The 17799-nt window shown below is 31.5% G+C and overlaps 1 protein-coding gene across 1 annotated transcript; it reads right to left on the reverse strand.

The window, feature by feature from the left end:
* Nucleotides 1–3115: 3115 nt before the first annotated feature.
* LOC137806574 (AP-1 complex subunit mu-2) lies at nt 3116–14131 on the reverse strand. The gene is made up of 11 exons (XM_068606776.2): nt 13532–14131; nt 13149–13295; nt 12991–13053; nt 12721–12897; nt 12545–12648; nt 5910–6017; nt 5679–5775; nt 5463–5560; nt 5187–5328; nt 4957–5079; nt 3116–3663 (listed from the first exon to the last, which is right to left on the reverse strand). The coding sequence occupies exons 1-11, from the start codon at nt 13658–13660 to the stop codon at nt 3565–3567; spliced, it is 1287 nt and encodes a 428-aa protein (XP_068462877.1). The 5' UTR covers nt 13661–14131; the 3' UTR covers nt 3116–3564.
* Between the last annotated feature and the right edge of the window lie 3668 nt (nt 14132–17799).

The raw sequence follows: 17799 nt of genomic DNA on the forward strand, positions 1-17799 counted from the left end.
TTTTAGATTTCATGTTCCTATATATATTTCTAAATCTATAATATTTTTTTTATTAGGATAATAAATTTTTTAGATTGTAATAAACTTTTAGAATGTATTTTTTATTTTGTATTCCAGAATACACGTCTCAAAATACAAAAATTTATATTTAGTAATAGACAATCTGAAATACAAAATAAAATATATATTTCAGAATCTAAAATTCAAATACAAAATCAAAAAATATTTCAAAATGTATATTATATTATATATTTTGAAATACAAAATGGTATTTTGAATTGTGATATGCAAAATACAAATTTTAAAAGAGTAAAATTGAAATTACGATGACTCTTCCAGAGGTTTCTGTGCAAGACATTAAGAACAAGAGTTTAACTCTTGTGCTAAGAAAATATTGCCTATTCAAGCTTAATTAGAAATAACATGTGAAAGTAAGATTCCATTAAATGGTATAAAAAATTTCAGAGTTGTGTAATTACTCGTACAGTAGTATATAAAAAAAAGTTTCTGTTTATCTTTCTCCATTATAATATTTATTAGTCTCATATTTCTCTCTTTTTAATCATAAAATTTGTTTACTCTTTCATTGATACTATAAATATTGTTTCAATGTAAAGATTATAGGAACTACGTTGCATTTCACAGTCTAAACAAAGCATATATAGTTATGAAGAATTTTTTTCCCCAACTTCCTTTCTTTTCTTGTGTGTACTAAGGTTTCTCTAGCTGATAAATAGAAACCAAATACTTTGAATAATAGTATTATCAATATATTTCATTATCTCTTTTAATAAATTATTTTCCATGGTATTCATCGTCAATATAAAACTCCTATCAATGTACTTTTTAAGTGTTTAACAATTTATTAGTTATATAAAATTTAGTTGGTTTAAACATCTTGATACTTTTATGTAACCGTAAAATTAAAGTAATTTTAATGGAGATCGTTTAATGCAATACTAGATTGTCTAACATCAAAGAGCTAAGGTCAGATGACCTCAAGTTATCTCTTAACGAATCTAATAGTAAATCCAGTCAACCAGAGTTTAAAACTTATTTACAAACGATAAGCCTTAGAAATAATAATAAAGATAAAAAGGGGGTTGGGATGATTATGCAAAAAATTAAGATAAATGATTATAAAACAGTAAAAAAAAATGAGGTTGACTCTCAAGTTCATTCAAAAGTGAATTCGTCATTGATTGTCTTAAGATTTTCATTTTTTTCAACTCTAAAACACATTTCGTATTTCACTCGTCTAACGTCTACTTGTGAGATATTTATTTCTACCTCTTGAATTAAGCAAAACAAAAGATTTATTAGAATTAAGCAAACTAACCAAGAACTTCAATTAAAGAAAAGAATCGAATTCTAAACTAGCGTTAAAAAAAATCCTTAACAAAAACGAATTAAAAACTCATATAGTCTGACACAAACTGGCACAGAGAATTTTAAAAAAAATAAAACTTTACTAAAAAACTATAAAATTCATTTCAAAATCACAAGATAATCAACCCAAAGAAGTTTAATATTTCACGTAGAGGCAAAACAGACAAAAAATTACAAAGAAGAAAATAAGAAAACGTTAATGCTTTGTTGTTCGAACGTGATTGTCTAGCTTCTTCTTTCTCCTTGAAACTTGTATCTCACTATGTAGCTTCTTCTTTCTCCTTGAATCTTGTATCTTTTATAAGTTTTTATGTTCCAAGGATCTCAAAAATATATTTTTATCTCATATATTGTTTATAATTTTCTTAATTTCCAAATTTCTAGAGAATTCAAATTATGTTTCCATTTTTGTCGCGATTATGCATCTTTGTATTTTTTTTTTTTGCAGATGATTTACTTTTAATCTATGTAGCACAAACACTAACACAAACACGGAGATACGTAAAATCTCTAAAATGTAGGACACGAGGACACGAATCTATATATTATATAATTATGAATTATATAAATTGACAATAAAGATTTATGTGCCCAAGTATGTTCCAGATTATTTTTTGGAGCAGAAAGATGTTTTTTATGACTGATTCACAAGGATTTGTTTCTTATTTTTTATAACCATAATAACAATTTATACAATAAAGTTTAAATTTTTAGAAAATTAATGTATTTTTCCATTTTAAAATTGTGTTAGAAGTGTACTAGAATTGTCAAAAATCTAACAAAATATTTTTTGAATTGGACACTTCACGAATACGTGTCCTACAGGTGTCATACGAGTGTCGGTGTCCGATACTCGTATCGAACACCGACACGCTATTTAAGAGGAGTGACCGAGCTTCATGGCTTCCAATTATGTTTATGAAATACTATAGATTTTATTTTCTAATACTTTAACTCAAATCTCGTTTTCTATTTTCATTCAGAGAAACATCTTGAATTTTTACATGGTTTGATCAACTTCTAAGAAATATTAAAGCATCTACCATGACTAAAACGCAAGATTGGAAGAAATAATAATTAAAATCCAAACAAACTCAGTTAAAAAAATATTATTTAAAACAGTAGATTTATACATTATTTTCGTCTAAAACAACTATGATTAAAGGTTAAGTGTAGGTAAAAACATAATCACCACATCCTTTTTAATAAAATAAATTCTAACATTTTAATTATTTACCTATGCATTGACCATATCTAGTATGCCATAAAAATGCAATAAGAGCTATTCTTACAAGTGAGTTTAGGCACCAAATTTCAAGGTTGTATAGGCTCGATTTCTAAAAAAATCTATTGAAACTTGTGGGAAAAGAAATAGAGAAAATGATTATATTTTTGGGTAAATAAGTTAAAGCTACGAACTTCAACTTTTGGAGAAGTTAAACTAAGAAAATTTATAAAAAAGAATATATTGTGCATAAATAAATTTTAAGTTTCAGAAAAATCAATTCATTTTTTTTTTCTTTTCTTTTACTTATTTAAAATTTTGTCCAAACTATATAATCTTATATATGCTATGCAACTTCATTAACTTATACGTTTTCGAATTCAAACATGTATTGTAGGATTAAGAATCGATTTATTAAACAAGAACATATAATGTAGAGTACAAATTCTTTTAATTATAGTATTCTATCGTAAAAACTATTAATCATTTGTTTGGACCAAGTAATCTGTAAAACTTTGTGAATAAATATTTAAAAAATGCATTTGTATTTATCGTTCATACATAGCTGAGGGACAATTATCTCCCTTGTCTATAATTGGTCTATAGGAGTAATTTACTTGGTAAAACAAAACCCTAGAATTCTCTTTAAAAAGAAGATGAAATTACAAGGAGAAGTTGGAAAAAGATGGACAGAATGTGATTACAGAAAAGGCCTAAAAAGAGAAGAGGGAGAACCAACCATTTTCCCAATCACAACAGATTTGAGCGAGGGGCTTGATAAGAGTTTCTGGCTTACACTTGACAACTCATGATTTTCAGCTTTCAAGACTATGAGTAACTTCTAATTTGATGCGGTCGGCCAAAACCTCATTTGACCTGAGATTCCCTTTTCCATCCACGATCATTGAATGCGACAAATATTTCGGGAATACAAAACAAAGATACAAATCTCAAATGAGCCTCAGTTCATACTCTCCAGCCATTGTTATGTATCTCACCCATGGAAGAGCCTGATACCCACTTTTCTCAATAATCTTCAAATATCTTACCTACAAATCAAAACATTTACACGGTTGAATAACTCCTTGATTAATTAATCAATCATTACCTATATTAATTGAATTTAAACACCTAATATCTCTAGACTCAAATATAAAGGAAAATTACCTAAGTTCATATTAATGTTAGCTAAGTTTATTTAATATTCTTAATTTCATAAAATAAAACAAAAAGTACATTCTCAAAATTGTGTAAACATAAACGTATTTTTGAAACAATAACATTAAATAGAGTTAGTAGAAATTTGTTTGTATTTAAACTTACTAAGCCTGTTTTTTTTGTTTGTATTTGAATTTAAAGAAAATGTATGGTAAACTTAAACATAATTTTCACACAATGTCATGTGGATGTTGATGTTTCGTTCAGATTACCTAGTCCCATCCGTTTCATTACTACTAGACAAAACTATTAATCATAGAAAAGTTGGAAAATTATGTATAATAGTATATCATCCATTTATGATGTCAAGTTCTTTCTTCCCATTAGTCATTAGTAGTTATTTTAAAATTTAATATCATCTATAAACACTCTTTCTGACCGGAATATCAATGCAACCGTGAAAACAAATGAATTTCAGAAGACCCATCGACTTAAAAATACAATCGTTGCTTCATGCATCGAGAAGTAATCAAAATGATAAGTGAGACACCAACAGACAAATAAAGACAGGGAAAGTGTGAGCAATACGATGTAGCGTGGACACCTATCTAGTTCTAAGTGAGTGTTGAACATGCTCCTGACACTAACTCTTATACATGCCAGACACTCCTATAATGGACACTCTTATACAATCATTAGGCGTCCGATAAAAAAAATGTCAGTTCAGACACTAGCTAAGACCCTATGAATGGACATGTCACTAGTACCATTAAAAAAAACATTCATTTGTTGGAATTCTTTTGTAAAGAAACCAAGTAGTGATTGCAAAATAATGTTTCTGAATATTTTTTAGAGAGGCTTGCTAGCGTAGGAAAAAGATGAACTTGTAATAATATAGAAATATAGATTATTAATTAGACCATTAGTATGTTCATATTTCATTCCATTTGAGTTTTTTCTCTCTCTCTTATTTAAGTAGTGTGCAATGTTCCAGTATCCTATATTGTGGATCTTAACCGTGTTCGATTATCTTTGTCAATGTTGTATCCATTACTGTCAGAGACTGTGATTCAGAATAGGAGATATATAACAGAGGAAATATTCATCTTTTAATAAGATATAGAGATGCATATAGGAATAGCAATTTTCAGAATATATGAAAAGTGTTGTACGCGTAGCAATACCTGAATCCCAGACACAGTAAAATAGGGTATCTCAAATTTTACGCGTATGGGAGCTTTTCTCTCGGGAGTTGCTTCCTCGTCTATTATACTGGGAAGACGAAACTCTGCCCTTAACATGTACTCCTGACGTATCAAACAACAGAACCAGATCCATTAGCTCTCAATCAAATTGTGCCATCAATTATGGGCGTTATTCATGGGTACAATGCAACTTCCTAGTGAATTAATACCTTGCCTCCGGGAAATGATCTTATTTTCCAGATTAATGCATCTTTTTCAGGTGCATATGACGCAGATCCCATTGAAGTCCGAACATTTGGATTGGTTGCGTCAGCAGGGACAGGCAACTCGATCTCAACATTTGTGGCAGTACTGTAAAATTCAATTATCTGAGTAGCCGGGGAAGTAAATACATATAGTAGTATAAATCTAGAGCAAACCACTCGTGCAGTCAGTACACAATATTAATCAGATTAAAAAGGAAGAGATATGAAGGAAGAAAATACCTGCGTTCCTTAAATTGACTCCTAGTTTTTACCATAATCTCGATCCGACTTTTTGAATGGTTTTCAACTTGTGCTTCCACCCAAATTAAAGGCTTAACCTGGAAACAGAGATCAGATAATCAACAAACTTGGAATAGTTTTTTCTCCAGTATGAGTGTAAACTATTTACTATGTCACCGCAAAGTCAGAATTTTATCTCATATAGAGAAAATGTACCTGTGTACTGAGCCTATATGTCATTAAATCAAATGACCCATCAGGAGGGATAAAGGAAATCGTTCGGTCATTCTCAAATCGGGCCAAACGCACACACCTTTGTCAAGTGTCAGCACATAATTTGAGAATTAGTCAAGAATAGACATAGACATCTTGTAGAAAGTATATATTTAAATTTGCACTCACAGTTATCAATCAGAGAATATAAGGAAGAGAATCATGCATACATACTGATGAAATTTGATGTCCTCCAAGTCAATTGCTTTTCCCTTGGTTGTTCTACCTTGTGCCTCTAATAATACTCTATCATTTAACCCAAGTTTACACTCAGGCATACCACTGCATTATACAAGCCATGGATTGAATATTCATGATTTAGATGAACACTCGAGCACAGAATTTAATTATACTAATAGATACTTCAAAATAAATGTACAGTCTTCTTAATCCAAACCACTATCAACTGTTAAAGTAGACTCTAAAATGAACCAAGTAGTAGAATCTATGTTCAATGTACACTTAAGACTGAAAATACGATAAAAAGAGCATAAAAGATTTATTTGTTATATTGCAGCTGATCTTTGTTACTTATAGAAGAAAGTTACATCACGAACACCAAAAGGTACAAGAAATTAATGCTAATAAGTAAACATCTCATAGTAGTTTTCCAATACAATTACTCACTACCTATATTCAATACCTATTCTGACACTCCCCGTCAAGCTCAAGCATACAAATTGTATGTACCAAGTTTGAAACAAATAAATTCAATCTGAGGTCTCAATAAAATACAAATTTCCTTGGATAGCAACTTTTCCCGAATAAAATGACAGCCAAGTTCTATGTGTTTAGTCCTCTCATGGAATACTAGATGGAAGCAATGTGGAGAGCAACTTGATTATCACAATACATCTTCATTTGTTGGATCTCACATAATTTTAATGCTTGAAGGAATTGTTTCACCTATATACAATTTCACAAGAGACATCATTGCCCTATATTCAACTTCAACACTAGATCAAGCAATCACATTTTGTTTCTTGATTTTTCAAGAAATAATGTTTCCTCTAATGAGAACACAATACCTGTAATGGAACATCTATCCATAGGAGATTATGTTCAATCAGCATCATAATATTCCGAAATTCGGGTATTTCTCTTTATCTTTGTACAACAGACCTTGCCCCGAAGCCTTTTTATAAGTATCTTAAGATGTGGATGCTAGCATTCCAACTATCAAAACAAGGATTTTGCATAAATTGACTAACAACACCCACTGCAAAAGATAGATCAGGTCTAGTAATAGTGAGATAAATAAGTTTCCCAACAAGTCTTCTAAATCTCTCTGGGTCAAAGAAGGGTTCATCTTTATCAACCATTAATATTTTATTTGGATCCATATGGCTATCTACTAGTCTATCGTCAGTCATGCATGTTTCTTCCAAGATATCTAAAGCATATTTCTTTTGAGAAACTACAACACCTTCCTTTGATTGACCCACTGCAATGCCTAGATAGAAAGTATTTAAGATTTTCAAAGGGCTTTGGTCTAAAAGTGAATACATAAGTGTTCCTTTAGCTACAAGATTCTAGTAGCATCATTTTATGTAATAACTATGTCATCAACATACACAATTAAATAAACACCTTTTCCAGGAGAGGTATGATGATAAAAAACTGAATGATCTGCCTCACTGCGTTTCATTCTATAAGTTTGAACAATATGAATGAATTTTCCAGAATGTAATTCACAAACCAAGTCAGACTCCCCCTCACAACAAAACCAAGAGGTTGCTCCATGTAAATCTCCTCTTCTAGATCACTCACGAAGGAAAACATTTTTTTATATCTAATTGATGGAGAGGTCAATGACGTATAGTTGTCATGGCAAACCAGAGACACATTGGTCATTTTGGCTGCGGCAAAAAATGTATCACCATAATCAAGGTCATAGATATGAGTATATCCTTTGGCCACCAATCTAGCTTTGAGGCCATCAACTTCACCATTTGGCCCAAATAATGGTGTAAACCCAACGACAACCAACAACCTTTTGTCTAGGTGGAAAAGAAACTAAGTCCCATGTACCATTACATTCAAGAATTTGCATTTCATCAATCATGGCTTGTTGCCATCTAGGATGATCAAGTGTCTCTTTCACACTTTTAGGAATGGTAACAGAAGATACAGAGGAGATAAAAGAACAATAAGAAGAGGAGAAACAATGATAGCTTATAAAATTGTAAATAGGATGGGGATTGCATGAAGAGCGAGTACCTTTTCAAATGGCATGTAGGCCGACTAGAATCTTCACTATCAGGAGACATAGTATGGAACAATGATGGTGAAGGACTTGATGAAGAGGACTCACCATGTGGTATTGGAGCAATCACTGGAGACAGTTGTTGGAAGGTGATAAGATGAGAAGATGGTCCAGGTGAACTGGGCTAATTATTGGGAGATGTTGGAAAAATGTTAGGAATAGGATACACAAAGGGCTCAACTAAGGCCATAGGTAAGACCAATTGGACATAGTTAACATCTTGTGGGGAGGAAGAGAAGAGAGGAGTTTCTTCAATAAAAGGTGACACTTATAGACAAGTGAAATCGATACCGTTCTTGAATACGAGAATATCCTAAAAAAGCATTTTATAACTCATACTGAAAGTTTATCCAAACCTAGAGGCACATTATGTACAAAAGACACACAACTAAAGACTTGAGGAGAAATGGGAAACAAAGGTTCATTTGGAAACACAATGGAATATGGAACTTTATTGTACAAAGAAGATGGCATTTTATTAATAAGATAATAGGCAGTAAGAATGGCATCACCCTAGTGATGGACAGATACATTGGCACCAAGCCTCAAGGTATGACTAGTATCAACTAAGTGTCTATTCTTTCTCTCTACAATACCATTTTGTTTAGGTGCATGAGGACAGGTGGACTGGTGCAAAATGCCATGTGAATTTAAAAGGGTGAAAAAACCCCAGATGAAAAGTAATCTTTGGCATTATCACTCCTTAAAATATTGATCACTTGGCCAAATTGGTTCTCGATTTCATTAAAGAAAGACACAAAGATATTCGAAAGTTCAAAACGATCATTCATTAAGTAAACCCAACCCAAGTACAACGAGAATATTCATCAATAAAAGTGACAAAATAACGAAACTCAAAGGATAAAACTCGACTTGGACCCAAATAGCATAATGAATTATAGAAAAGACAAAGTTGCATCCTAATTCAGTTCTTTTTGCAAAAGAAGACCAAATATGTTTTCCTAATTGACATGACTCATTCTAAGACTTGGAGTTTGCTAATTGGGAATTATCCTTTTTAATTTTGATAAATGTGGATGACCAAAGTGATCGTGTAGAAGCTTAGATGATGGGGATGCTAAACAAGATTTTGACGATCTAGTGCCTTAGATAGTAGAGTCCCCTAGACTCATGTCTTTCACCAATCAGTCGACCTATACTACGCTCTTGTATAACAAAAGAATTTGCATCAACAATTATAGAGAAATTTGAATTTTTAGTTAATTGACTTAAGGAAATTAGGTTAAAAGGACAATTTGGGACAAAAAGGAACATTGAGAATGTTTGTATCCACTTGAGAAAAGGAAGGCATATTGAAGGAAGAATTTGCCAACAATCTACACTCCACAACTAGTGATAACTATTAAACTTTACAAATAATTGTGGAGGAAGAGTATGAGAGAGTAGGAGAGAGGAGCATCTCTTCCAAAGCTGAAACTAGAGGAACAAGGACCAAAACAAGAACAAGGAGGTCTAGCGAGCCTTGTGGAGAAGACGCAGAGTAGATTTGGTGATGGGAAGGTGGCATGTGACCTTTACGTGTCAATCTGCAGCAAATGGAGATGGCATGTGTGACGAGTTGGGTTGGACATCGCACGACGAGACACCAAATTCGACGGTTGACGAAAAAAAGGTGGTCACCAGCAGTAGACACAGTGACAAAAGGTGGAAAACGTTGACAAAACAATGACTAGGTAGAGATGGTGCCAGTGGAGGATGATGGTGGACAGTGGTGGAGAATCGTAAAACTAGCATAGAGGGATCGACTCGCTCTGATACCAACTTTAGACTAAAAATATGATAAAAAGAGCTTAAGAGATAGATTATCTCTCAACTGATCTTTGCTATTTATACAAGAAAATTACATAAGGAAATCAAAAGGTACAAGAAATTAATGTTAATAAGTAAACAACTTATATAGCAGTTTTCCAATACAACTACTTACTACCTATATTTAATACCTAATCTAACAGTAACTATTCCCTAATCATGTATTGTTAGCACCAACTCTTAAAAAATTTTAACTATACTAAATGAGTGAAGCAATCCAATGTCTAATCAGCAAAAGAAAACGACATACTCCAAAATACTATTTTCATTTGCACTTCTTAGATTTTAGCAAACCTTTACAACATTTTTAAAAAATGTTGGATACAATTACGAGAGAAGAGAATCAAAACCAATATGGGAGGAAGAACATCCAGATTCATCACACCAATGAAGCCTAGATACTCCAAAAAATGGAAAAATATTGATATCCTACTTGTGTCGAGTACTGATACCCCCGACTACCAGTTCAAGAAGTATTTGAATTTTAAAAAAGTCGTATGACGCATCTGATTGTTAAACTCGGATACAATAAATTACACGTTATTGCATAGAGTCAAGTCAATAATTGTTTTGAGTTAACCAAAACTGATTATGATATGCACAGAAACTATACTTTTTGTTATGATTATGAAAGGAACAGTGAGGAAGAAATGGGCCAATTAGAGCCAAATAGTGAGGGTGGACTAAACTTTATGTCATAGGAAAAGTTTCAAAAAGAATAGGGATGCTCTGAGTTGGCATTGGCAATGGAGTGAGAGAAATGACATGAGGTTTAGTTAATTATATAAGGACTCAAGGGAGAGAAAAGACGGATGATAGAATTACTAAGAGGAGAGAGAGGATCACCGAAAATCTTCTCTCATTTAAGGGGCCACTTTCTGGGCTGATAGAATTGTTCTACCAAAATTGTCCTCATTTTTTGTTTTACAAAATGGTTTAGGCCTAACTCAACCTTAGCAATGACCCCACTAAAATATCCTCCCTACATACGTATTCATGTGGCCAGTCCAATTTCTTCAATTCAAACACCTTCGCCAATGGAAACATTTTGAATTAAGGATTTGGGACCACTGAAACATTTTGAGCATAGAATTTCCTAGAACTAAATGAGGTATATTCATAAACCACAAAAAATATGTATTAGATTTGCTAAAGAGACTGGGTTGTGAAACTGTAAAGCAGTAGAAACTCCTACTAAACAGAGACTAGGAACAAATATATAACACAAAACTTGTGTATGAAAGAGCCTCTCAACCCTGTCGTATATATATAAATTATGTACAAGAGGTTTGCCACAACTAGCAAGTCAGCTAGATGTTAAACTGAAGTACCCTAATCACCAGGACTTTAACACTTTGTAGCTGTTTATATAATTTTGATTTATCAAAAAGGGTCACAAGGAAGAGGCTGTAAGAAGCATGGGAACTTGCAAATAGAAGCATGCAAAGATGCAAATTGAGCTGGGAGAAGCAGGGGATGTCAAATCATTATAGCATTTTGCTGAAGGATGATAGGATGGAAAATGTGCAGTGCTTGTAAATTTTTAGGGAAACAAAGGATGATAGGATGGAATAACTTAAGTGAATAGCAGTATATCCTTCATGAAAAACGTCCATATATACAGACTAAGTAGCACTGTTTCCTAGGCTATGAATAAGTGGACTGCTACATGCTATACACTATTTTTTATGAACAATAAATGCAATTAACATGTGAGAGACACATGAGTCACATGTGAATGCAATGACTATCCCCCTCAAGCTTACTAAGCTTTAAGCTTCTCACAAATAAACCCCTTTAAAATAGATAAAATATAGCATGGGATACAACAATGGAAAAATGAGCATTGCTGGAGAAACAGCACAACAAAATGGCTAGAGTGATTATAGTTATGGATAGATGGTTAAAAGTAACCGAATAGAAAACTTATCCAAAATCACAGAAAACTGGAAACACATCAAATATTTCAAGGTGATAACAAATCAGATCTTAGTATAAATGGAAAAATGTAGCTGAGAGTATCTAAACAGAATCAGAGAATTTGATAACAAAGGTACGAATAAGATCAAATACACCAAACACATGTCCACACTGCTGGAGTTGACACAACTAAGCAAGGATAGGCAATTGGAGATTGACATGAAGTGGTCAAACAATAGAGGTAATGAAGAATAACTTCTCTGAAGAAATTCAACAGCGCTTGACAGATGCCAGAAATAACTAGTCGAAAGTTTTTCAGCAGTTGCTGGGAAAGTAACTGGGAGTTGAAGCTCGCCTAAAACATTGTCAAAAAAAAATTTCTACAAGCTTGTTAAAATGGTCACTCGCAGTGACAACTTGCTAGAACAGGTCGCCAAAAAAAATACTTGAAACCTCTTCACCATTGAATCTTCTTTCATACCAATAGTTTTCCCTGCTTACATGTTGGTTCATGTGTGTGGTTTTTTAATGGAGTTCCTTTTGAGATATTCAGAGAAATCAGAATGCTCTTTTGAGTTTCTTTTTTCATTTTTTTCTGGTTAAAGGAATTCCTGATCCTCATATGCTGCATTCTTCTTCACCTTTCACTACTCATAAAATCTAATCTTACCCTACCCTAATCCCCTGAAGATTTAAGAAAATGAAAACCATAGCGCTAAGTGCTAACCCAATTAACTAATAGCCCATGATAATGGCTTGAAACTCTAGTTTTCAAAGAAAGTATAAAGCAAACCTCAGATATGTTCTCATCTTCAATGCCCCAACCACATCAGACCTAATTATTTGCCCATTGCTATTGACAAGCATGTTAACACTCTCCACCACATCCAAGAAAACCTGGAAAAAGAAGAATATTAATTGGTAGTCTAGACCGTGAAATTACAAGTCAAGATAAATTCTAATGCCCACCTCATTTTTCTTGTAGCTCACTCCTTCACTGCGCCAGGATACAGCATTTGTCACAGCCATGGGAGGTCTCTGTGTAACTTCCATTTTATAAGCATCCGTCTTGATAAACTCACTAAGAATCTTTGCCTCAGTATATTGGGGGTAGCCAAAGTCCATTATTTCATCAAGCAGTTCATACTGTAAAGGACATATCCGTAATAAACATTTTGCCCAGAAAGACTAATTCAGCTGTTAAAGAAACTGGTGTTCAAAGGGACACTAGCATTTTACCACAACAACAAAGTTGTCCCTAAGAGATTCCTCTTCCAATTCTTCAAAATAATGCTTAAACACCTGCCTCAAAGACACGAACCATTCCTATGAATCATTATCGCTATGACAAAACCAAGCCTTCAATTCAAAACCACAATTAGAAATAACACACTTACATCAACAATACGATGTAGGAAGAAAAGAAGGCTAGCAGCATTGCAGTTTTGTCTGGTAGCCGTCATGAGGAAAATATTGCTATGCTGTATAAACAAGTAGGTCACGCCATTATCATACACAACCGGATCTTGAGACTGCGGATCTCCCTGCAACAATTTGAAAAACAAGCTTCACTATACAAAAATCAAAATTCTCCATTCCAATTCCACTCCTATTAACATAAAATCTAGCCTAGCTTCGACAAAAACATTATAAACTGCATCAGAAACAGCAGAACAAATTTCTCAAAACAGGAGCTGAAACGAGAATATAATTGATACGTTACTTGGTGCTGAGTTAAACAAATAATCATATCATAGATTGGTCAAAAGAAGGAATGAACCTCTTTTTCAATTAGTTTGGTGAAGAAGCGTTCGGCTTCGACGGCGGTGACATCGCCGCGGTAGTCGCGCCAAATGAGGACGCGGCCTTTGATGTCGAGAAGGAACAGAGCAGAGACTGCCCCTGACATTGGATTGGATCAGATCGGAATCAGAAAGGGATCGGGATCGGACAAGCGTTGCAAAGAGGGAGAAACGCTAGGGTTCAGCGAGCCATGTCAGAAGCTAAACCATGGTAGAGTAATTGGGTTTCGCACACTGCGTGTAGGAATTGAACCTTTCGATTTTGTTTCTTCTATCTATCGCTGCAATGTAATGTCGGATTCCATTCAAGGTGGGGGTGGGTTGAAACTCCAAACCGCGACTACGAAGTATGATCATACGACGACGTTCCGCCAATAAACAATAAAAATTAAATAACAATTTAGTCCACCAAATATTTCCTCCTATTAATTTTTCTTTTTAGATTTGTTTGTGTTATTGTAAGTTTTCAACAATTATAAGCATTATTTTCAGCAACATGAAAAAAAAAACAGTAAATTGATTACGTACATAAATTGAAAAACTTGTGACGCCTAATTTAGAATGAATTTTCCAATTTTCTAATCAATTTTTTCGTAAAAAGTTAAAAACCATTTTATTTCAATTCAAAATCTCAAATTCACTATTTTAATTTTAAATCACTTAATTATAATATGCAAGACATTATTAGTGAAAATATCTTTTATTAGGGTGGTTAAAAAATAAATTCAATCAAATTAATATTAAATTGAGTTACATGAAAAAAACTGAATTATTTAAAAAAATTACACTAAATTGTTCTATAAATTTAATTTTTAAAAATTGACTTAATTCTAAATAAAGTTATTTCAACTGAATTGGACTATAATTTATAATATTCAAAAACACATTTTAAAATAAAATATCAATATATAATAATCTAAACAATTTATATAGTTAAACAATTATATAAAAAATTCAATTTAGTTTAATTTATGTAATTCTGTACAACACGTTCAAAATTATTATATAATTCAATTCTCTTAAATTACTTTTAAACTTTAGTATAAGTTTATAATAATTATTTCAATAATGTATTTTGTCTACTTATAATATAGTTGAATTCAACTCATTCAAAATTATTATACAATTCAATTCTCTTAAATTACGTTTAAAGTTTATTATAAGTTTATAATAATTATTTGAATCATGTATTTTATGTACATGTGTCTATACGAGCCTTAAATTTAAGATATGGGTATTATATGAGACCTAAGTCTTGAAAATAAAATAAAAAAAATATTATAATAATAAAATTAATATTTAAAGTTGTAAAGAAGTGTGAATTAAAAAATATATATAAAATGTATAAACATTATAGAAGGTCTTAAAAGATATATAATACAGTAAAACTTCATATAAAAGACTTATAAAATCTCTTTTTTCTCCACTGGGATGCAGTCTTTATTGTAGTGCAAAACAAGGACAATACTTCAAAGCCTCGGTAGCAAGTCATTGCAGTTGATCCTCTCCCTTAAAAAATTAATTTAATATCGTGTGAACCAATAGTTCACATATTAGATATTAAATTGATAAAAACTTCTTTCATTGTAAATGTTCTTATACAACCTAATGTTTCTTGATCTACTAAAACAATTAGATTATTAAACATTTATTTAGTTGCTTTGTTGTATTACATTTTTTTATAAGTCTATTTTATGTTATTAATTTTATTCAAAGGACATAATTAATTTGAAAGAAAGAAAGTGTAGTGAAAAGAAAGTTCTAAACATGAACATGATAACTAAATATTTTTTTTTAAACTATCCACTTTTTGTTTTATTAACTTATGCTTTGGTTAATTCATCGACAAATTTTTTTATTAATTTTTTAAAAGTTGGAATTAAGCAACAAGTATTGCTAGCAAAGAATTTACAAACTAAGCATTAAGTGTACGTAAGTATGGTAAAACAGGTCAATTTCGACTCGATTCGTTGGTGACTTATCAAAAGTGGGGTAGGGCGGATTGGCTCGTTAAGGTTGTGCGGGCTAGAAATAGTAACTCGTCCCGTCTTAATTTTGGATTGGCGGGTTGACAACAACGTTTCAATAATTTTAATTTTTTTACTTTTTTTGTAATTTTTTAGTTTTAGATTTATTTACTTGGTTATAATAATTGATATCATTTTTTGAACAATAAAAATACAAGAAAGAGTAGTAAAATTAAATCAAATTTTAATATAAAAGAAAGCTAATATCTAACAAAATAAAGTAAATATCAATAATACTTTAATGAATGAAATGATATATAACGAAATTAATGTAAATAAATTTATATATAAAACATTAACCATCGTCAGTTTTTATTCCAAAAGCATGAGATCCCTCTTTAAAAAAGTGCAAAAAAAAAAATAAAAAAGGGCAAGCTGACATAAATATTATTGAGTATCACCATTGGAACGCATTCAATTGATTTTGATTAAATCTCTTTTTATCATAAATTGCACATGTGAAGATAAATGCGATCAAGGTAATTTGTTTCATTTTTGTTGAGAATTCTAACCACTAAGGAGAAAGCTACCCTAACAAATTCTTTATCTTTGTTTAAACCACTTGATCAAATAAATGAGTTTTAAATTCTTTATCTTTGTTTAAACCACTTGATCAAATAAATGAGTTTTAAATTCTTTATCTTTGTTTAAACCACTTGATCAAATAAATGAGTTTTAAATGCCTTGAGCTAGAAAAAAATAAAGAAACAATGTCATTCCATAGAGAAAATGAAAACATGTTGATGTGAATGATATGATAAATCTGCATTCTAAGTAGGGGTAAGCATCTTTTTATTAAATAAGGATTGAGCTTGTCAAATATTGAGAAAATTGAGTTTCATTTTAACAGGCTCGTCGAGGAGACATTCATTACCAAGTTTTAGAAAAATGTCAATCTTATCACATTGGTTGATGAGTGATTCTTAGCCATTTGGATACTTTGAACATAAGTGATTCCACTAGTGTAAAAATGACTTATTAAGATAGTTGTACAAGAATTTTTATGATGGTTTTAATGACGATATATATTCAAGTGATATAGAAATTTGCACTTTTTATGTCGGTTGAAAAGCTAGCATAGTAACTGTTGTATATAAATTGTCATAAAATATGCAAACTATCTGTCATAGTATGTTCGGATGAAACTTTTTATGATTAGTATCTCTAGAACAATCTAGAAAATATGGCTTATTATGATGGTTCTCATCAGAACTGTAATAGTAAGTGATTTTCTATGACAAATATTTCTACCACCCGTCATGATAAATCAAATTGGACATATTGCAATAATTGTCATACTAAGTTTGTTTTTTTATTAAAAATGTTTACTTTGATCAATTTTTCGCCATTCATTAATAATGATCAACTGCATATCAATGTTATCCATTGCATACAATTTCTAGACAAAGCCATTAATTGATAAATATTGTACAAAAAAGATAAATATAACATTCATTGTATATTTAAATAAACAAATAAATTTTTACATCTTATCATATACACTTAAAAAAAATGAAGTTCACTACATTCACTACAAAAAAAGATATTTTTAGTGGGGGTTATATTTGACATTACCGACGATTTTAACCTCCGTTAAGTGTGTTACCTGCGGTTTGCTTTTCTCCTGGAACTAGCGTTGCTAACTGATTACCGGCGGTTTCTAAGAACCCCTGGAAAATAATCACTTTCCGACGGTTTGAAAACCCCCGCTATTACCGGTTTTGAACGTATTCCCGACAGTTTGGGGAACCTCCACTATTTCCGACGATTTGAAAACCCCCACTAAATTCAAAACTGGAATTGAAAAAAAGGAAGAAGCAGGTGAAAGATGAAACCCTTATTTAATTCTGCATTTTCTCCACTCTCATATTTTGAAATTCCAATTTTACCCGTCAAAATAAATTATCTCTGTATTCTAAATTCCCAAACGTTTGAAGTTAAACTTTTTTTTTCTAAAATTATAATCCAAAATATAAAATATGTATAATTTAAAATCTATATTTTGTATTTTGCATCATACAATACATATTTCTACTTGAAATTGTAAATGTATATTTTTAAATAGAAACAATTTTGGAATGTATTTTTTGAAACCTGAAATATATTTATTCCCATAAGGTTAATTATACATCTAAATAAAATCACATTTAATCTTAAAATTTACTTATAGTTGTTTTTTAATATTTAAAAGTTAAAAAGATATACAAAATTACGTTAAA

The sequence above is a fragment of the Phaseolus vulgaris genome, chromosome 3, assembly GCF_051622355.1.
Source record: "Phaseolus vulgaris cultivar YP4 chromosome 3, ASM5162235v1, whole genome shotgun sequence".
Classification (NCBI taxonomy): Eukaryota; Viridiplantae; Streptophyta; class Magnoliopsida; order Fabales; family Fabaceae; genus Phaseolus; species Phaseolus vulgaris.